A 23,820-nucleotide genomic window follows, 5' to 3' on the forward strand; every position below is an offset into this window, starting at 1 on the left:
AGCAAGAGTGGGGCAAAATCTATGGTGTCTGTGCGGCAACTGCTTGCCAATGCCAAGCGAGAACGAGAGCGTTTGCTGTAAAGAGCTAGACTTTTTATCAACAGCTGTCCAGGGTAGGCTAATTATAGATCAGACATCATAGTATCGCTATTTCATAATAATAATAATTTAATACTCATATTGCCGCCGTTTGTTTTATGAGAATACAGTAAAACGCTATAACAACATGCTTTGTACAGATTTTTTTATTTTTACAGATACTCCATGTATCACAGATACTCCGTGTATCACGGCACATGAAAGCTTTAATGCAGTTTGCCTCAACCGAGATGTTTTATGGGCTGCCCTTGTCAGCCTCCATGACTGGCAGAGTGCTGGTCTACCAAATCGAAATCAGGTCACTAATAGGCAAGTCAAACGTGAGCTTGTTTACCTGAGTATGGTACATAACAGCTTACTTACGTGGAGGTAGCACACCCCTTGATGATCATAATGCTAGCCGCCAGTCTTGTCAACTTTGCTAACGTAGTCTATGTTAAACACTTGAAACATAATGTCTTCAAAAGTATGTTGAAGGTGGTTACATCCATTTCCCTTCCAATAACTTCACACATAACATTTCCGTTCGCACTTGCATGCTGCTTTTCTTCGTCTCATTTTTAATCTTTCCCTTCGCAAAGTTCGACTGCTTCCTTTCTTATCGAACTGATACGGCTCTGCTATTTCTTATCCTTAGGGGTATTCCACGAACGGAGGTTTAACAAACACAGAGTTAACGCTGAACTCTAGGTTGATTGACCCTGAGCCGACTAAAACAGAGTTGTCGGTTCCACCGCGCCGGTTATGAATTAGTTTAATCAACACGGGGTTGGTTAACACTGGGTTGTGCGCGTACACGCCAAACCTATAAAGACGTGATGTATGGAGCATGGAAATCCTGATCAAAAGGGCAAAACAGGCTAGCTGCCGCTAGGGGCGTCTAGATTTCTAGGCGAGAAACGGGCCGCATGTTTCTCAGAACTCGAACGCAGGCTGTAATAAATTAGAAGAAAAAGTTTTAAAAAGTAACACCAAACCAACTGCCATTCAGAGAAACCCTGGTAGCGGATCGCTGACTGCGTGAATGCATACAGAAGCACGTTCCTAAATATTTGAACTATGAATCTATTCATATCTCAGTTAAGTTTTCTTAGCATTCCTACCACCTGTTATTTTATAAAGATGTAGGCTAGCCTACTCCGATGGGCCCAAGCGATCATCTGATCAAGTAAAGATAAAATATTACGATTCATGGTAGTAATTATATTATTTTTCCACATACATTTCTACATCTCTTTGCGCGGAATGGCTATATTGTGTAGGACGGCGCATGCAACAATTACGCAAGCCCGTTCGGACACACTCCGTAGGCATTGCAATTTGGACTTCAATATCCCAAATGCGCTTTCAATCGCGGGTTCTGTTGTGTGCCAGGTTAAATGTTGCATGTGGTCCAGGAGCGGGATTAGGATACAGGGTGATGAGCGTCGGGAGGCATGGATACCCTCGATCCCCAAGGAGCTACCCATCGAATTGCGCTGCGACCAAATACAAACTTTGAGCTATCTTGCACAAACACATCAATTATATAAGGTCTATGATATGTTCATAATGCAACGCAGTCTGTTGAAATGTATAGCTCAAATTACAATTTTGCCTCCACATAAGTATAGGCTAATCATGTGCGAAGCATCATATCATCTAATGATAAAATCGACAATATCTTGAAGATATTGGAAATGGCCAATATAGGCTGCGTATACCTACCTAAACATTTATAGGCTACTGTGATATCCTTTCCTGTTCACATAATCGGCCTCATATATGGCTGGGGCACTTGGGCCATCAATGCACCCAATGACATAATATTGTAACCGAATGGTATCATCGTGATATGAAAAGTCAACAGCAAGGATAATTTCTGTGCCACTTGGGGACACTTAATGCATTAGTGACCTCACCTGTGAGACGAGTTGGTGTAACTCCATTTTAATGACCCTCGTGAGTTGTGGCCAGGAAAGAGGATGAAGTCGCGCACTAACCGCTCCAGCGCAAGACAGACTTTACGCACTGATTGGCAGACCGTAGCTTTCCCTATGCTCAGCATCTCAAATACTGTACAGAAAAAAAATACACTTCGCAAATAAATGGAGAGCTATGTAAATAGTTTGCAGTGAACTGAGGCAGGTTCACGATTGGTAACGTAGGGCTGGAGAAGGCTATTTAAATATATTAAAGTTTAACGTGAAAAACGATATCGCTTCAGCCAAAATTCATCAAAATGTCGAGCCGTGGTTTTATCAATCTCTCTCGGTGAATTGCACAAATTATTTGCGCTCCGATGTCAATAGGCCTCTCGGCATGCCATTGCGAACACGACAAAGCTGCGGAAACGCGGGTTTAAATAGGCTACCCTGAGCAAAACCGGGTTATCTTTCAAACTTAACCTGTGCAAAACCTGCTCCGACCAGGTTAGGTTCAGAGCATATGTTTCTATAGTAACTAACATACCGTGTTCATTTTGGAACGGAAAACCTAGAGTTACCGCAAACCCTGGGTTAACTTACCCGGTTTTGTGATAAAACCGGCTTTGTGGAATACCCCACTGGACTGCCACCTACTGGATAGAAAAGGCAACAACCTAGAAACTAGAAATTCAATTCCAAGGAATTACCAGTGCACTAAAATGCAAAAATATATAGAAAGATAATGTAGATATGGTTACCAAGGTGTAGCTAGGGTAAACATGGTGGTTGCATAGTTTAAAGCAAAGATCATAGAGCGCTATGTGCAAGATAGATCACTGGCCGGATAATACGTTGGATAAGTTGAAGTACGTTCTAACCATTGTTCTAGCTCCATGGGCGCCATTTTAGTAAGCTCAGGTGTCGTCACAGACGCTGGCCACAGGGGGAATCCTATGGCGCTGACCCTACAATATTAACAATATTTATTCTGTAAAGCTATTTGTTCAAATTACGAGAAACCTGTCAGACAACACCATGTCTAGACTCGTTAAATATATTGTATAAATACGATATATAATATTTCTGAGGGTATAAATTAGGCTAGGCTGCAACATCTGTCTACCATTCAGCATACGTTCAACTTGCAAACTACTGGCACTACTACTGCTTGTTGTCTATGGGGACTATTTTCAGATGCTGTGTACGATATCACTGCGCCTATGGTACGTTTGCAAGTTGCCTTGATTATTACGCCAGATGAGAGTGTAGTTCCATGTCAAATCAGCCTAGAAAAATGCCAGGTTTCATTTTCAGTTGGTCTTATTGCACTTTCTAACTTGAGAGGAGACACGTTTTAAATGGGAAAATTACCAGAAATCTTAGTCACTTTTAAACATGAAGCTAGCAGGCGAGAAGCTAATGGTCTAATCCGATTCAATGATCTATGCTAGGCTGAAGCTAAAAGTTGTATCGCCAGACTCACCGAATGGCTGGATGAACAGGAACAAGGTAATATCAATTGTTTTGCTCGAGGGGAGGTGGAAAATGAGCGTATTTCCAAAAATGGCGGAATATCCCTTTAAGCTATGGCTTCTTGCAAACGACCATGGCTACAGGCACCAAGCTAACAGTAGGTTACTTCACACTGCACAACAAGCTTTCACACTGGAGGCGGCGTGTTTAACGATATGAGCTGCTTCATGTTAATAAAGAAGATAGTCTGTAGCCTACCTGTCGTTGTTCAACTCTCCTGAGAATTTGGAGATTACTGGAAAGAAACAGCCTCACAGAATCCAAATCTCTGAAATCGCCATCTAGTGAAAGTAACGTTATGGAACAGCTGACAGCTTGGGTGAAGGAAACTAAACTGTTTATGGGCGAAAATTGTTTATGGGCGAAGCTGCGTCCATGGGGAAAAGAGCAGCAGCAAACAATCTGGACTTTCATAGCGTTTAGAATAAGGGTAGAAAAAAAGAGAAAAAAGATGATAATATGACGTTGCTAAGTTAGTTTGCCTGCTAGCTAGCTTAACAGTATCTCCCAATGGAAATTGATGTGATTTATTTACCACCGCAATAACTAGGCTAGATTATCGGACTAAATAAATGCCTAAATATATCCTTATTCATTGGAATGTTGAAAAATAATAAATCATGCCTTTCACACGGCCAGATCTTGAAGCTCATTACCGAGTAGGCTAAAAAAAAAAAAAAAAAAAACAGCTGGCAACGGCAAAAACAGCTGTTTAGGTGGATTATATGATTGGAACTGTGTCTGAAATGTTGCGCTGAGCCTACTATAATGGCACCCTGTCGAACTCGGAGCGTACTTCATTCGTTTGACGTAACTGATCCATCTTGCCCCGCTCTAGAATCTTTGGTTTAAAGAGAGTTGATGGTGTGAAGGTAGACAGTTTAAAGCTTAAACATTCCAGTTCTAACTTAACTAATGATTTCTAAAAGGTATGTTGAAATGTAAACTATAACCAGGTTGATTGGTTTACTTAGGTAATGATTTCTAACAGTTATGGTAAAAATGCTAACCATGCTAACAATGTTAACCAGGTTGATTAGCTAACCTAGCTAATGATTTCTATCAGTTATGTTAAAAATGCTAACTAGCTAACTTAGCTAATCATTTCTAGCAGTTATGTTAAAAATGCTAACTATGCTAACAATGCTAACCAGGTTGATTAGCTAACTTAGCTTATCATTTCTAGCAGTTATGTTAAAAATGCTAACCTTGCTAACAATGCTAACTACAGTCAACTCCAAAAGTATTGGAACACATGCTTAAAGTTTAATATAAAATCATCTTTTGAAAATTGATCTTAATGCCTTAAATGAAACAATGAGGAAATATTCAACCTTTAATGACATCAATTTTCTTTGTGAATGAATAATGTATTGTAAATGAATAAATGTTTAAAATTATTGAACAAATTGTTTTTAATCAAAATTCTGCATTTTTAACTTCAACTTGCTGCCTTGACTTTTATCAATCAGGTAAACGAATATCATAACACCGAAACAGCTCTTATAAAGGTAGTAAATCATATTCGGTTAAACACTGAAATCTCAGGGTTATCTTTGACAGTGATCTAACTTTCAAGAGCCATATGAAGTCAATTACAAAATCTGCATTTTATCATTTAAAAAATATTTATTTTATTTCACAAGGTGACCAAGAAAAACTCATTCACGCATTCATTTCTAGCAGTAGACTATTGCAATGGTCTTTTTACGGGTCTCCCCAAAAAAACAGTTAAGACTCAGGTCATTCAAAATGCAGCTGCAACGTTGTTGACTAGAACCAAGAAAATAGATCACATTACTCCAGTTTTAAAATCACTACACTGGCTTCCTGTGACCCAAAGAATTGATTTTAAAGCCCTTTTACTGGTTTTTAAATCACTTAAAGGAGAATTCCGGTGTGAAATTGAGCTGAACTGTACCGAAACATGTTAAGGTGTACTCACACGTGTTGTAAGACGCACTTTCGCTCACCCCCAGCATTCCGAACTCCTCCATTTTCAGCCTAGCTTGCAGTAGGCTTGAATCTATTAGATTGGGCAACACGTAGCCTATGCAGCTAAATCGCTAGTTGTAAACCATTAAAAAGGTTCAAAGTAACTCCACACTGCATTGGTAGACTTCTGAGGGTCCTGACATTCAAAACGAGATACTTAGAACTTTGGAAGTGCACAGGAAGTTTATTTAAAAAGACTGTTTATTCAAGCAGTACCTTTATAGAATCTCTCCGCTGGGCGCCATCTTGTGGTGAAGTCGCGATAAGTCGACTGACAAGCACAAACGAACAGGAAAGGCAGGGGGACATATTGCAAACATTTTGAGCTTTGTTACTCATCATGCTCATGTAGACAGTATAACTATATATTTCCTATGGAATTACTTCAGCAATATGTTCCCCTGTCCTTCCTGTTCGTTCGTGCTCGTCAGTCGGCTTATCGCGACTTGATTCCAGTGCGATCAAGTATGAAAATGGAAAAAAAAAACATGAAATCAAAGTAGATCATATCTGAGTTCACCCTCGCATCCATTACTCTCGCTTGAATCCTCGAGCTAAGCAGAGCTAAGCAGAGCTAAGGATGGAATCACACCGGATTTCTCCTTTAGCATGACACCGTATACATAGGGGTTAAAGAAACACTTCACCGTTTTTCCATATTAAACTATGTTTTTCCCTTAACTAAGTCGAGTTGATACATATTGCTCACGTTTCTATACGTGCACTCACTGGCTCTGGTGTGTGGCGCTACCTTGATAGCACATAGCTAGCCCAGTTCATTCATTAGGGTCCAAACAGAGATGAAGTTAGAAACGACCAAACACCTCCATGTTTTTACACGAATAGTCACACGACCAAGTATGGTGAGACAAAATAAAACGTGGTGCATCTCTAAGCAGGTAAGAGGGATAACTATATTGTGTGGCGCAGTAGCAGGGCGTTCACACTGTCTACGTCCGTCAACGGATCTCATTCACTTTGCATGGGGCGGACTCGAAAGGAATTGTGTGTCCGTCCGTTCCTTCAGCTCCGCAGCCTCCGTCAAAAAAGTTGAGAAATGTTCAACTTTTCAGGCAGCGACGGATCCGTCAGCCAATCAGATAGCGTGTATGCAAATATACATACGGCAGACAGGCATTCTGAGATCCGTAGACGGACGTAGACAGTGTGAACGCCCTGTAATGTCCTCACTCCAAAGTGAAACTGAAAGTGCAAGAGTGAGGATATTACTGCGCCGAGTCTAAGTGCTCCCAAGTGTTATTCCGCCACACAATATAGTTGTCACTCTTACCTGCTTAGAAATCCACCATGTTTTATTTTGTCTCACCATACTTGGTCGTGTGACCACTCTTGTAACTGTATTTTAATAGGGAAAACATGGAGGTGTTTGCTTCTAACTTCATCTCTGTTTGGATCCTAATGAATGAACTGGGCTAGCTAAGTGCTATCAAAGTAGCGCCGCGCGCCATGGCCAGTGAGTGCACGCATTGAAACGTGAGAGTCATGTATCAACTCGTCTTAATTAAGGGAATAACGTAGTTTAATATGAAAAAACGGTGAAGTGTTCCTTTATTAAGTGCCAAATGAATTGTGTAATAAATGTGAACAAAGACATATTCAGCATTACAAAGACTTAATTATGAGTTATTTGTACACTATTAGCACTTGTGGTTTAGTGTCTACTTCCATTTTAATAGACCATCCTTGATAAGTATTATTATGGGTGAAAAACTGTTCTTGTGGTACTACCACCTTACAAGTCCCATACTGAACGAAAGCATATTTAGGTAATTTGAGGGAGATAGGAATTGTTGCATTGGGTGTCCTGAAGATCCCGTCATACATTCCTGCTGTTATTCATAGACAATATCATGTTCATGGACAATAAATGGATATTTTTGTATTGAATTGCTGTCTCCAGCCACCTCCTTTCCTCGACACCACCTTAATCCAGTGACGAACCTCTCTCAACTAACTAACTAATCACATGAGGAGACACTCCCCCGATACTACTAGTCATAGGCCTACATGTTTATTTGTTACAGTGTCATTTTGACCACTGAACTACCTGGTTATCACTCGTATTAGTCACACATGATTTTGTTATAGTGTCATTTTGACTTCTGGACTACCTGCTTTCTGCAAAACGCAATCAAAGGAATTACAATGGTTGGCCATGAAGACCCTTGCTAAATTTGGAGACAGGCAGTCGTATAGTCTTTGATTTCTAGCCACTTGCAGTTTTAATCAAATACGAGGCTACTTACAGGAAACACAGAGCGACAAGCGTTCTAATGTGTTCTATTATGTTTACGAGTGCTAAAGCATGGCTGTCATTCTGTAATGAATTTTAGGACAAAGGAGGCCTAATTGAAGATGCTTGTATGATGCATGCATTTGTTGTTACCACTGGTATTTATAGTATTAATAAACACCTATTAAAAAGGACAAAACAGTGCTCCAAGAAGTGGGGGGATGGTGTTCCCCTGCGTCTAACACCCACACCTCTGATTATTTCTGTGGACAAAGTGGTTCCAGAGTACTCGCTCTGCCGTATGGCTCTTTAGGTGGCACAGGTTTTCCAGAGGTTTCCAAATGGCCAGTAAGGTTACAGTACCTGTTTGCTTGTGCGATGATACCATGTTGTGTGCTGTTCATCATCGCCCATAGACATTTCAGCTGATTAGATTTAACCAATTATATTTTGTAGCTAAAAATGTGTTGTAAAGATCTTCGATGCTCTGACCAATGTTTTTGGGATGGATCACTAATTACTGATCACTGAAATCAGAATTTGCTGATACCAGTTACCACAGATTACTCTTTGAACGTGAATTCTTAGAAAGTAAACTCTAGATTGTATAAACCCGTTTGCAAACCATGACTACAGGCATACAGATACAGTCATTTTTTTTGTACTATTATTTTTAATCCTGTATCTAGAGATAAAATAACCTTATATCATTTTATGAAATATCTACAGCCCCTCTTCCTATATTTAGCCCTCCAAGCAGTGCATAGCCCTCTGCAGGTCCCTGAGCGGTACACGGCCCCTTACAGTTTCATCAAGGACCCACAACGCAGGATGTATGCAGGGATGGTGTCAGCGATGGATGAAGCTGTAGGAAATGTGACCATGGCACTGATGGCTCATAACCTGTGGAATAACACTGTACTCATCTTCTCCTCAGGTACATTGTTGCCTAAACCTTGTCTTTGGAATGTAGACTATTTGCATAAATATGTATGTATGTATACAGAGTGGAGAACACGTGTTTGATACTATGCTAAAGTTGACTAAAAAGAGGAATATAAAATCATCATTTGACAATTGATCTTAATGCCTTAAAGGGGACATATTATACAAAACTCACTTTTTGCGGGCCTTTGTGTTCATATTTGGGCCTCTACTGTTCTTATACAGTAAACTCTCCAAGCGCGACAAAAACCCCATCCATCCGTTTTCAGTAGGTCAGTAGAAAGACTACGGTGTCAAGAATATTATGCTGCTGTGAGCCATTTGGATGGCTCCCTTATTCTCACGTCATACTAAGGGAATTTGCATAGACCAACCCTCGCACCTGTCGAGTCCCCACCCACTAAATTAGTTGAAGATCCGCCATCTTTTATTGAGCATCGAGCGCAATGGCTACGAAATCACACATGAAGTGTTGTGTGTTCCTCCAGCTGCTGCAGACGTCGTGTGACCAATTATTTATGATGTACGGTGAGTGCTATGCTAGTGTATCAGTGTGCTATGGCATAGGTGATATGGTAGGACAGTTGCTAGCATAAGTAATGAGTGCCATCATGGCACAGTTGGTAACTGCAGGGCTTAATAGATGCTACTGAATATTACCTGTGTAATTTCCTGGCAGCATACTCTCAGCCTCAGTTGGCATTGCCCCACAATTTCCACAAGTGCAACTATGATATTAAAGGGTAACTGCACCCTAAAATATGTTTTTTGAGCTGTTGATTGATTGAAAATACTCATAAGTGGTGAACTACAGATGGTACGGGTTGAGAATGCTCCTTTCTTTGCCGCACAATCCCGAAGGTTCGGGACTTTGTAATTAAAACTGCAACCGCAAGGGGGCAACATAAGACTGCCCTAATAACATGAAGGTTCGGCTCATGCCGGACAACACGGAAAAACCTGACGACACCGCGCTGGTGACAAGCGGAGAAAAGAGACATGACGCTCGGCATGTCAGATTGCAGTTGCAGAGTTTTCGAATGTTTTACAGCCTACCCCACAGCTCTCTCACGCGACGTAGCCTATAACTCAGTCAGTCCAGCAGAGATGCCAGAGCAACGTTTTGGTCAATGGAGAGGGTGAGAAATGCACCGCATATCCGTCTCTCATTTAATCATTAAAATTAGGGTGATGACTGGCGAAATTAATCAAACGACGTTTCAATAAACCATTATTGAAATTAATGAAAATGGTTTTAGAAAATCGCCTATAGGCCTATCAGAAGGAAATAGCCTTCAATTCAACCTGAGAGACTCGATAGGCAACATTAGATTAATTCATTAATTCATTACGGTTGCAAGACCGCATTTCCGTGAATAGGCTATTATTGTCAAGGCGAAGATGAAAGAGATGGACAAGATGGACATTTAGGCTACATTTACATGCTAGGAATACTTAGAAATGTGTATAGGCTATTTTAAAACGGAGGCATGTTCATTTTAACCGGCGACACTGGGTAGCCTACATGTACCCAGCACTTGTTATCACAGATTTTGTCCCCACCACTTTTGACAACTGAAAATAAAATGTATTTAACAGAAATCTCTTTAATACATGCCTATGCTTATCACTTTACTTATAACCGTAGGCTACATGCATGGAGAAGATCGCTCATTTTGTAACATTGTAACAATGGATGGTCAGATATGCGATAGGGCAGGGAGGGTGATTCATTGTAACCATTGACTAGTAGGCCTAGCTCCGCAAAATAAGTTTCTAGCAACTTATGTATCGAATGGATGTTCATGTTGATTCAGAGATAGGCATAGACTACCGTAGGCTGCTGTGCGTCAAGCTATATGACAGCATTTTATCATGTGGTGAATTAATAATTAACGTCAGTTTAACATGTCAGAACTTTTGATCGGCGTTTCAAGTGCATGCCGCGAATAAATAAACTCGACTGACTGAATCCCGTATATTTGTTGGCAAGTGTTAATATGTAGGCTAAGCAAAATGATGATCAGATTCGAGCTGTGGCGCAACTGGTTGAAGCATCTATACCATCTATACCGTATGCCAGCGACCGGGGTTCAAAACCCACTCTATGAACCTCTCCGGAACCCATCAAGACAAAAGGCATCGTTTTATTAAAAAATAAAAGATTTTCTCAGTTTTGCAATTTTTTTTATGTTTGCAATGTCTGCTGAAAAGAAAAGTTAAAATGGGAATTCGTGGTTCAGCGCACACTCACACACATTTTTACATTTACATAGTGTCAGGCTCAAGTGTGTCGAGAGAGAAGGGGGGAGGGAGGCAGTCGTCCTCAATGCCGCATATAGGTAGGCTATAATGTAGTGGACTGGTTAGACGAGTGTGGGGGAGGGGGAATGACCGCACAAGACAATTGCTCTTCATGAAATGGATAGTCTCACAGACGGCTGTCGATTTTTAAATGTAGCCTACTACACCACTTGCGAAATCGGACGTGGCACATATAATTATTAGGCTGGATTTAATATAGCAAGTCCATAGACTTTGTTCATCCTATATATACAATAAGTATAAAATCCTACACTTGAATTTTAAACCAGCTCTCTTACCAGTAGCCTATATCCTACAGCCATACTTTAATAATCAGATGTTATGCTCATTTTTGTAGGCTACACCCAGACATGGGCAGTATTTCAATTATATGTATTTTAAATACGTATTTAATTACTTTAGTGTATTTTGTAATTTGTATTTTGCAGGATTGAAAAAAATCAAATGTACTTTGTAACAAAATACTTTGAGGGGTTGTATTTAGAGTATTTAGAATACTTAAATACTTAACAAAAATCTCATAATTTCCCCCCTCAAATTAGCCAAAAATTCATTACACAGTTAAATATAGCCTCTTACCTAGTATAACCATGACAATATGCTATGCTTATCATAGTCTGGGAGCCAAAGGTCAGAATCTATAGGACATGAACCCCATGACATGAGGATGTAGGTAAGGTATCAACCAAGGTGTCCTGATCTGCAGAAATAATGGAGGAGACTGAGGCAAAAACCTCCCCAATGCAAAACAGTCTCGAGTTTTCACCTCCCAGTTAATTAATTCTGTATATTGAGACACCTTACAGGATGTTACTTTATTTGTCCCCCGTGTTGCCAGTCATGTATGAAGGCAAAAGGCATGCATTTATAGCACAAAAAGGGAAATGCATTTCAATTTAAAAAGGCTAACCTGTTCAATCTGTTGTACTACTTTCATTGAATGCTTTGTCAGAGTTGATTCCACTGTTGCAAAGCCTGCTTGTTGTCAGTTCAATCATCGTTTATATTGATATACTGTAGGATGCTGATTATTTTTTTTTTACTAGATCTACTTCATGGGTAGCCTGGCTCCGCCTTCCTACGTACTTCCAGACTATCCATTTCATGAAGAGCAATTGTCTTGTGCGATCATTCCCCCTCCCCCACACTCGTCTAACCAGTTCACTAGACATTATAGCCTACCTATATGCGGCATTGAGGACGACTGCCTCCCTCCCCCCTCTCTCTCGACAAACACTTGAGCCTGACACTAGGGCTAGGGATCATGACATCAAAACTTTGCGGGCACAGCCATATTGGCAGCTTCACTCCTTAGTTTACTATGGATTACTATGGATTTACTCCCGCCTAAGTGTGTTCCTGTTACTTAGTTTTTGCCTTCTTGGTCGTATGTTGCTGTGTAGTGGGGTGTAACAGTGCAACCCACGATCGCAAGAGGAAAAGAATAGATCGCTACTATATTTCTGCTTCTTGTCTTGTGCATCTGAATGAATGGATATTACGTTCGGTGCGCTACCAAATGGCAGCGATATTCCTAGAATGCAAGACGCGTGCTCGAGCCCTATTATGTAAATGTAAAAATGTGTGTGTGTGTGTGTGTGTGTGTGCGCTGAACTATGAATTCACATATTAACTTTTCTTTTCAGCAGACATCACAAACATAAAAAAAATCGCAAAACTTTCATTTTTTTAATAATACAATGCCTTCCGTCTTGATGGGTTCAGGAGAGGTTCGTGGAGTGGGTTTTGAACCCCGGTCGCTGGCATGCAGTACAGATGCATCAACCTGTTGCGCCACAGTTCAAACGCTGTTGCTATTGCACTTAGCATACATTTTAACACTTGCCAACAAATATAAGGGATTCAGTCAGTCGAGTTCATTTACTCGCGGCATGCAGTTGAAATGTCAATCATGTTTAAGTATCTGCAGCATCATACACACATGTGTAGCCTAAATGTGTTTTCATGAGGTTTCATTACATTATAATATTTATATTCAAGTTCATAGATTTGATATTTATAGTGTAAATGTAGTTCAAAACAGTCCTGTGAGAAATTCATAGTTAAGTTAAAATTGATGGAGAAGGTCAGACTATTTCATTCAGAGAGACCATTAGCTAGCTTATTAAAATACTGGGCCCTGTAACTCGAAAAATCAAACTTAACTTTACGTTACGCATGACTTACGAACTCGTAAATCATAACGATCCGGGTGTAACTGAAACTTGTCACAAGTCACACGTGAGATGCACGCAACTTAAACTGTAACTCGGAAGAGCAACCACTGTAAATGTTGTAGTAACGAGGGAATCAGTGTCCGTTTCCCCCCTGACAACTTGAAAATGCTGTTCGTCCAAGCTGCTCTTACAGCTGAGGAATGGAAGCTCTTACAGCTGCCTAATGAAATAACTGTCACTTTGGTAGAGGATTTAAAAAAACATTTTATTCTCAAGCTGACGAACACAAAGATACATTCTAGAAAGAAGATTCGGGACGTGAAAACAGAAACCGTAAACAGCTGGGTGAGGAGCACACAAGACGCGACTATAAATGGCAGGAAACGAATGCTCAATTGCTAAAATAAGAGGCGAAGAGAATGCAAGTGGGCAAGCATGAATGCAAGCGACAGTAGCCTTGGTTATCTTAGGTTGTTCAGACACTTACGACAGCGTTACGTGTGGTATGAAGCAGTCGTAACTTTTGTCTTAAGTTATGTTACACGTAGACTTGCGAATCATTTGAGTTACATGCATATCTTTTTACGATAGGCTTAAGATATGCGTAAGGTCTAAGAGCAGCTAACGTGTGCTTCGAGTTACAGGGCCCTGGTGTCCTAAACTTTTTGACCCTGCCTCTTAAAAGAATCGGAATCGAGAATCGGTAGGAACCGGAATCGAAACAACGAATCAGAATCGGAACCGGAATCGTTCAAATACAAACGATACCCAACCCTATGAATCAATAATTAGGCTAACAAACAAAACAAAGACTACAATATATTGAGAGTACCAGCAGAGAATAATTAAGACTTCATTTTACTTACACATATATCTTATTTGTCCAAAATAGCCCATACAGTATCCATAGACACCTGCTCTATTTCCCTACTCCTCAGATCCCGTGCAGATATGTCCTTTGGCAATCCATGATTTCACGTAGGGAATGGGATTGAACCGGGTAGCTTAAGCAGTGGGCCGACAAGGCCAATAAAGAGTTGTGAGGAGATGGTAGAGGGGAAAAGATATGCTCTATTTGCTGCGCAAATCAAGTTAATCTGTGAAAAACCCCGCTCACTCTGCACTTGAGATGGGGACAGTGTTGACCGCGGCCAAAAGGTCCGAATGAACTTTTATTTAATGAATGAATTAATTAATTATTGTTTGCTTAATTTCATTGTGATATGGTCATGGAGGTGGTGGATCAAATTTAATAGCTGCCGGATCCAATGTCGGAGGTTCCGGATCTCAAATTAAGCCTTGAATAGCTGCCGGATCCAACGTCAAAGGTTCCGGATCTTGTTCCGGCTTGTTCCGGCTCAAATTAAGCACTGAATGCAGTTGAAATGCGGGTTGATACTTTCTGCCACCTGGTGGTTGTTTGGGTACATTGCCTTAGCCTCGAAAAAAATCGGCTTGACGGCCTACGGGATCTCTTTGGGAGTCCCGCGGCAAAAGGTGCATTCTCAACCCGTACCCGTATGTATCAACTCGTCTTAAGCCTACCTTACATTGCCAGACTTTGCAAAGATTTGGAAAAGATTTTTGAAAGACTACAGTCTCAGACCCTCTCACATCTAAAGACAATTCATTGAGTTTTTAGTCACAGTCTAGTCACAGGCCAGTCTCAGATTAGGATTCTGCAAAGACTGTGGGTCACTATTTACAAGACTGCTGCAAGATTCCTTCAAATTATTTCCATCATGCACTAGGCTACACGTCATCATCAACAGGAACTCACATGATAGCCTACTCATATCAATTAATTTTTTCGCGTTTCTGCAGCATTGTTTGATGTGTGACATCACTAACAGATATAGAGTTGTTCTGTCACGTAGAATAGCCGACTAATAAATTATAAGAAATGAAATAACAAATAATCATATAGGCTACAGCTGTCGCCTATTTTGCCCCTTCCTGTTTCGTGTTCGAGGTCACTATTGGTTTTAAATGTTCACGTCACTATTTGCATGAGCCACGACTTCGACAACATGTTTGATATTGTCGTAACGGCAAAACTAGAAAAAGACTGACTCCGACGGACTTAAAACCGCTAAGATTGGCACCTTACACTAAACGATTTAGATGACGGGAGCGCACCGAGATTCTATCAGGCTACAACTCCCAAGATTTCCGCCCGATTTTGGAAGTTTAATCGCCGACTGTTAAAACAGACCAAAATCGTGCAATGTAAGCCAGCCTTTAGTTAATGGAATAACGTAGTTTGATATGAAAAAAACGGTGAAGTGTTCCTTTAGACTTAAGCTACTATTCAAACGAACATTTAAATTATATTGTTCTTAAACAACTAGTAGGAAAACTAGTAGGCTAACAGCTAGCGAGAGATTGAAATGAATGACGTACCTGTTGACACCTACCTCATTTAACACCACCGCTATGCATTCACCGAAGGCCGAGATTGCTCACGAAACTGAAACTCAGACCTCGCCCAGCAACAAAACGAAACTATTTCCTGATTGGTTGAGAAATCCTATTTTCTGACTGAACAGCAGCTTTCTGAGCTGAATGAGCACACAGACAGCAACGTTGTATGACACGTTTATAGCCCTTCGAAATTTCTGTGCGGGCAAGTTAATATTTCTCGAAGTGAGAATTATCGAAAAATAATGCACATTCCAAATAGCGCATCACAATAGGAAATTTGACCGAGCAGTGGCAGCATGTTTTATATTCATGTTTTTGATATTGATATTACCTTCCTAGCTATGAATATGTGTGCATTTTTTGACAGATAATGGAGGACAGACTTTGGCGGGAGGCAGCAACTGGCCTCTGCGTGGAAGAAAATGGTCTTTGTGGGAAGGGGGAGTGCGGGCTGTTGGCTTTGTTAGTAGTCCTTTGCTGGAGAAACCTGGCACCGTTAGCCGTGAGCTCATCCATATCTCTGATTGGTTGCCTACACTGGTGAACTTGGCTGGTGGATCGACGTATGGGATAAAAAGCCTAGATGGGTTTGATGTTTGGAAAACAATCAGGTGAGTAAGCATGTTCACATTCTACACCTACTAGAACTACAGTGGGGAGAACAAGTATGGGTCATTCCGTGTCAAATCAGACAAAATCCTGGAAAATGGTTGCAGCACCGACTCCGATTTTCTTCAAAGTTTGTCTACACAATGTTTAGGTTCCATAACTAAAACCTGTAAAATATTTTTGTTCAATTCTGTTGTTTACACAAGCTTTTTGCCCTTCATTTTTTACATTGTCTGAAAGGCCTTATCTTGGAGCCCATGTTTGGACATTTATATCTTAAAAAGTATTGTACCTAGCCTGACCAAACTTTTCAGAATGGAAGACAAGCATGTTCTCAGTAACATTCAATGATTGAAAGTTTGTATCACAGTCTAATTGATTGTATAGAAGAAACATGCAAAGAAAAGTGATATTGAGGGTCTCAAAACTTTTTTATTGGGACACACCTGCCATCAATGAGTCTTTCCTATAGAAATATAATCCTTTGTTAATGTTGTCCCAAAATGTGAAGTCTCCAAAACAAATGAATTTGACAATAATAAGGATAAAACAAGGCATGTTTGTATTTTTGCGTCATTTTCATGCAGCTGAAAAGCTCTGTGGGTAGGTAGTAGGATCATGAAAATCTGTGTGGAAATAGAAAAGTATATGGACATGTAGTGTGTAAAGTTCTAATATTGTACCAAGCCCCGTTCACAGAATAAATGCATGTAGTTACAGGTGTTTTTCAAGCTGTAAAAATTAAAGAATTTCAAGGTCTAAAAAGATATGAAGACAGATGATTTGCACAGAAATATTTCACAGGCCTTGGTTTTAGGACCCATTGATGATATACACAAAATTTCCCTGATGAAGGCGTAAGCCGAAACGTTGGAATAAAAATCTTGAAGCTCCGACAGTGTGTTCCAATGTCTGCACTCCTGCACTTGCACTTCTTTTCATACACTATGAACACGATTTTTTAACGAACTAGTGTAGTTCCAAACGGAACACTCTTCCTCGCACTTACCGGAAATGACGGCGGCACTGTCGAAAAATATCGATCGCCTGCCAAAATCGCGATTAGAAACAAAACAAAATGGACACCGGCATTTTCCTCCTGTTGGCTTTTATCAGCCCTTTCCTCCAGATGACATGGAAACTGCGCTGTCAACGTCGTCACCAACGATATGCCCTGCTGTTGGCTGAATGTGCCCCGGTATGTATATAATATATGTATAATGAACTGTTTAAATCTTTGTGTTTTGTCTGTGACCCATTGGCACCCCCTTTAGTCTGTAACCTAGCACAGTCTTGTTTAGCAGCATTACTTTACATTGAGTGAAATCTATCTAGATAAATATAAAGAAAAAAAGAACACAATATATAATGAATACTAGATTACTGTGATTACAAATACCATTAGCCTACTATGATTATAAATGCCATTTGATTGTAACTTGATGTAGGACAGGGGGTAGCCAAACTAAGGCCAGGGGCCAAATTCGGCCCTTTGCTCCATTTCCCACCATCAGGTCAAAAAACAAATTCACATGTGGAGTTTTATTACATTAATATAATATAATATGATATCAATCACACATCATAGTTTATAAATAGCATCAAACACTCTAGTGTTATACAGCATGCAGGTTTTCATATCTGAAATGCACTCCTTCACTTGAAACTGGTTATTGGCCCTTGGTACTTATGAATAATCACACACATTTTAGGACACTCCCCTCCTGTAGCTTCCCAATCCAAACCCTACACAGTACTGCCATCTTAATGTGACAGTGCAAGTGCTGGCACTGTATTTTGATGGTGTGACCAACATGAGGCCTGACTTTCGCCTTTCCAGAGCATCTTTCCATGCCCTGATGGGAGCCATAGGGAGGGACCAGGACCATGGATGGGGGGCCATCATCGAGGCCCTAGTTTTCCTCTTTTGGCTGGCGAGTGGCACCTCTTACCGGGTGGTGTCCAGGGCATTCAACATGCCCCGGACCTCAGTGCACCGGGCAGTCATCCGCACCAGTGGGAAGATCATGGCCCTCTTCTCCACCGTCATCCACCACCCAACAGCAGAAGAGCTTGTGGTCATCGGAGCAGGATTTGCTCGCCTGGCAGGGTCAGCAGTCTTCAGTCGGGTGGCTGGCAGCATCGACGGCTGCCACATCAGAGTGAAGCCCCCCTCCCAAGATGCAGCCTGTTACATCAACAGGAAGCTATTCTATTCTATACAGCTTCAGGCCGTTTGTGATCACACAGCAAAATACATAGACGTCTGTGTGGGGTTTACAGGCTCTGTGCATGATGCACGCGTGCTAAGAAACAGCCCGCTGTACTACGAGAGGCAATACCCTCCACCGGGATACTGCCTCATAGGGGATGGTGGCTACCCCTGTCTCACATAACCCATTGCCCTCATGACACCTTACAGACAACCCCTCCGCAAACCAAATGCAGGTGGCATTCAACAGCCGGCTGTCTAAGGCCAGGTCGTCATCGAGAGGAGTTTTGGCATTATGAAAACCAGGTGGAGGATCATCTCTTTGAAGGCCCTGGAGGTGGACATCCTCTTCGTCCCAGAGGTCATCACCTGCTGCACCATCCTCCATAACCTATGCCTCAGCAACGGCGACCTGCTGGAGCCAGAGGATGTGGATGGAGTGGCCGAGGACGAGGAAGAGGCAGCAGCAGGGGAGGAACCAGGGCCAAGAGGGGCAGCACCTCCAGGAGCCATCTGTGGTGCGGAGGAGGGGCAAAGAATGGCAACACAAATGTATGCGCCTGACCATGACTACGTGTGAATTAATTAAATTACAGTCACTATAACCACCTTTTGTGGAGTATTTTCTTTGGGCATTGGTTAATTATAACAATAGAAATAAATTGAAGAAATTACTTACCAACAACATTTAATGATTAATGATGATTTAATGATTCAATATGAAAGTATATAAAACATACTTAAAATAATATTTAAAACAATATTTATAAACAATATTTAAAATATTAGAAATGTATTAATATTAAAATATTAGAACTTAAACCATAGTAAAACAATGTTAAAACAATATTTACAGTTTATTTGTTAACCTCTCCAGGATGGCCAAGAACCTCTCCTCCCTGATGGCAGCCTCCTTCCATCCCTCTCCCTTAACTCGCGTGCCAACCTCTGCTCCCTCTCAACAGCCTCGCTATGGCGTCTCTCTTCCCTCTTAAACAACTCTTCGAAGCGTCTCTTCTCCCTTTCTTCTCTTTCAGCTGCTCTCCTCTGTGCCTCCTCTCTCCTGTCTTCCCTCTTTCTCGCTTCCGCTACTTCTCTCCGGCGTGCCTCCTCTCTCCTGTCTTCCCTCTCTCTCCTCCTCCTCCTGCATCCTCCTGAACTCCTCCTCGTCTCTGGCCTGCATCTCTCGTATAGTCTCCACAGCATCCACCCGCTTCCGTTTTTGGGGTGGATGATGTGGAGACAGTTCCTGCCTCCTGTTCTTGCTGGAGAGGTACGGAGAGGGGTGTGACCACCACCGCATCATGGGAGGATAAGGCAATGAGGACACGGGCCGTAACTGAGGGCCTGGCCCCCAGTGCCTCATCCATCGATGCGGCAGTGGCCTCACCCCCCTCCGTACTGACCCCAGTTGGGGGAGACTTCAGAAGCTGTGTACAAAGTATAGACAGGTAGTACAGACAAGAAGAAAACAGGGACAATGGGAAACCACTACAGCATCAGCAAAGCACTCAAGAGAGCAGACCTCTGCCAAAGTGATATGGGTCATTTACCCTATACACATTCCAGACAGTGTGACAGATCACACCAGATCACAACCAAAATGTAATCATTTGTTCCTTGTCCTAATTACCCATGTTGTCAGAAAGTTTAATCTATATCAGTGCAGTGCTTTTTGAGTTTTTGAGTTTGATGTTGCTAATGCTACCAAACAAACAAATACAAGAAAAACATAACCTACTTGACAGAAGTAATTGCTATCGACCATTCTATGTGATAATGGTGTTATAATAATAATAATAATGATAATAAAAATAATAATAATAATAATAATAAAACGAACCATCAAGATAGATGGGCACACTAAACCAACCTTGTATTTCTGTTTCAAATTCTCCCACTTTTTCTTGAGAAACAGGCCAGCCACCTTCCCCTGCAGCCCATTCTCTTCGATGAAGACTGCCAATGGAGAGGTCTTTTAAACATGTACAGGTTTGCCAAATTAATTTAAGTTAATTTGCAGCAACAATTTGTTTGATTCAACAGACAGGCTTACTCGTAACCAGTGACGGAGGAGTTTCGCCTCCCCGTGAAGAGGGCTTGATTTGCTGTCCGCCACAGGATCAGCTTCCTCGTATCCTCGTCTGTCACTAAAAAAAATAATCGACATTGAAACGATGGAAACACACACACCTGTGCGAGTACATTTCGGAGTACATTTCGGTGAAAAGATCGGGGTTTTTTTTCCGCAGGCTACCACTAACTAGTATCACTCGTAAACCGTGTAGGCTAACGTTAAGTTTAACATTTACCACAGCGGTTGTATGACTTACAACGTGATCAAATTACTCGATAAAAAACAACAGTCACCTGACTGATCAAACTTCAAAGCTTGGAAATATAATCACACACTTGCAAACCTATTAGTACAACTACATTCAGCGAAACGTTAACGTTACTTCATCACAGGTCACTAATATCATAGCTAACACTCGTTAGCCCTTTTCATTAGCGGTTGCATGTATCTTACAACACAGTCAGTCACATTAACGTCAAAGGTTAACAAACATGCATTAATCTACCTGCTTAGAGGACATGGTATGACAATGGGAAAATATCCAACAATTACTAGTAAATGTTTAATTAATCATCGCTGGTCGTTGTGCTAACCTATGCTGCTAACCGATACCATACACGGCAGTAGCAGTATCGGTCGTTGCACACAAATAAAAGTAACAATATGCCAGCTGTGATCCATATTGCATTACTGTGGTAATTGTGGTTTGCAAATAAACTAGAGCAAAAACTTACATCTGTACGGTGCAGAAATAGCAGAAATAGCCATCTCCATCTCTGCCGTTACACGGCTATCACTCGCCTCAGACGCCATTATCGATGTTTTTGAAAAGTGGTGGTGGCTCCTCCTCTTCCGTTATGTTGCAAAAAAGCGTCCACATTGTCCATGGAGTGCGAGAAGTGTCCATCACACCACACTTCAAATTTTGACTGTTAGAAGTGCACCATCCGGGTACTTGTGGCGCACTTCGTTTTGCTACTTTTGCTACTGGAACAGCACTACACCCTCAACCGAAGTGTTTGAAGTGCAGAAGTGCGGACATTGGAACACACTGCGAGTGTCTGAGACGGTGCAAAACAACCTTATCTGATTTGACACGGAATGACCCGTATTTGAACCCATGCTAAAGTTGACTAAAAAGAGGAATATAAAATCATCTTTTGGAAATTGATCTTAATGCCTTAATTATATTAAAGGTGACATAGAATGGAAATCATTCTTTTCTTGGTTTTCATGAATTATGAGAGGTTGTGCATACACAAAGAGCTATCATGAACATGAAGCATGTTTGTGCCCGCCTTCATATGAAAATCTTGAACTCAGAAATAGACACTAAAAAATGGGCGATTCAGGAAAACTGCTTGCTTGTGATGTCAGACATCGCAAAGCCATTGAAGTTCAATTGGGGTTGCCAAAGAGGGCGCCATTTAGTCAAACGGACCATTTCAATACCCAGCCTAAATACAGTGTGTAGCACTTAAGGGAAGAAAGTATTTAACACATAGGGTTAACATAGGGGCAGGCATATTTTTTATTTGTAAAGGCCAGCTATTTCATGGATCCAGGATATTATGCATCCTGATAAAGTTCCCTTGGCCTTTGGAATTAAAATAGCCCCACATCATCACATACCCTTCACCATAGCTAGAGATTGGCATGGTGCTTTTTCCAGTAGGCCTATTAGCCTGTTTGATTTGCATTGAGCTCAATCAGCATCAAACAGGCTAATAACAGGCATCAAACAGGCTAATTAGCATTTTTACCATAACTGTTAGAAATCATTAGCTAAGTAAACCAATCAACCTGGTCATCATTGTTTGCATAGTTAACATTTTAACATACCTGTTAGAAACTCCCTTTAAACTATGCAACCACCTTATTTACCCTAGCTACACCTTAGTAACCATATCTACATTATCTATCTATACATTTTTGCATTATCATGCACTGGTAATTCCTTGGAATTGCATTTCTAGTTTTTTCCGATCCCCGATCCAGCTATTTAGTTCATATCAGGGCCGATATCCGATCCAAATATCGGATCGGTGCATCCCTACTGGACACTCATCTTTTCTATTACACTAGAAATCATTATCTTTTTACCTTTTACCTTTGTTAGTTTTTTTTTTAACATTCATGTTATGAAACCTAATTATGTTCAAATACGGTACTTCTTAAAGTGACAGGCACTCAATTAGACCTACACATCACCCCTGTAATATCATTAAAGACAAGTGTAATCAATATGAAGTATTCAAATTACTGAATATTTTGAGCTATATAATTATGCAGATCCTAAAATGCTATACATTGTTAACAAAATGTATACAAATTCTGAATTCAAAATATGAAATAGGAACAAGACAAGCCATTTTCTGTGTGTGTGGAGGGTTTGAGCAGAGACTAGGATAGGCACTGCTGTGAATGATCTGTATCCTGCTTAAGGCAATAAGGTTTTCAAGGAAATTTCATAGTGCTCCTAAATTGTTTTCTGTGCTCCTACATTTTTTCATTTAGGAGCATCTGTGCACAGCTGTTATGTATGGGGCCGGCTCAACATAGTTTCAAGCGTTAAAAAATTCCTGCATGCTGCATTACCGTGACCCTTACCTTGTGGATGATTTTTTCTCATTGGAATACAGCAAGGACAGAATGCCTTTTTTCTAACAAACGCGAAAGCTGAGATTGTTGGAATGACTACTCACAAACTGTGAGATAAACATTGTTTTTCGTTTCTGGGAGATCTCGTTATCGTTTTGGACTGTCGGATTCTTATGCTTATTGTTTGGACTTATGGACACTGAACTTTGGGGGGTGGTTGTTAGTGCTTTACGAAGCTTTGTGTTAATAACTAATGCGCGGCCCCTCAGCTCACCGCGTGATGCAGTTGCGCACTAGGTGGCCACAAACTCATTAACTGTTTACGACACAATACAGTGTGGTATTTGTGTTTTTCGTTTGTTAGATTAATGCATGTTTGTATGTAAACAGGCCTTCTGCCCTTTAACTTGAGGCCTTATTTTTTTGTATGCGGTTGCTCACATCCGCCCTTAACCTTATATTTTGTGCGTAGTGGCAGTAGGCCTATACTCCTGATTATAAGAGGCAAATTACAGGACAACCGAAACGGACTTCCCCAATGCTTCCCTGCAGCACATTACATTTTAAAAGCATATAGGCCTAATATAGAATGAACAAAGTCTAAAGACCTGCTATATTAAATCCAGCCTAATATGGCTATGTGCCACGTCCGATTTCGCAAG

The 23,820-nt window shown here is 40.9% G+C and overlaps 1 protein-coding gene across 2 annotated transcripts in view; it reads left to right on the top strand.

Moving 5' to 3' along the window:
• arsb (arylsulfatase B) overlaps positions 1–23,820 on the top strand; it is a 77,658-nt gene that overhangs the window by 16,286 nt on the left and 37,552 nt on the right. The window contains exons 4-5 of one of the 2 annotated variants that reach the window (XM_062554600.1): positions 8,518–8,725; positions 16,027–16,270. In XM_062554600.1, coding sequence (XP_062410584.1) covers positions 8,518–8,725; positions 16,027–16,270 — 452 coding nt within the window. The remainder of the gene's footprint in view (positions 1–8,517; positions 8,726–16,026; positions 16,271–23,820) is intronic. The other variant, XM_062554601.1, reaches the window with a different exon arrangement.

The sequence above is a fragment of the Sardina pilchardus genome, chromosome 14 (genome assembly GCF_963854185.1).
Source record: "Sardina pilchardus chromosome 14, fSarPil1.1, whole genome shotgun sequence".
Lineage (NCBI taxonomy): Eukaryota > Metazoa > Chordata > Actinopteri > Clupeiformes > Clupeidae > Sardina > Sardina pilchardus.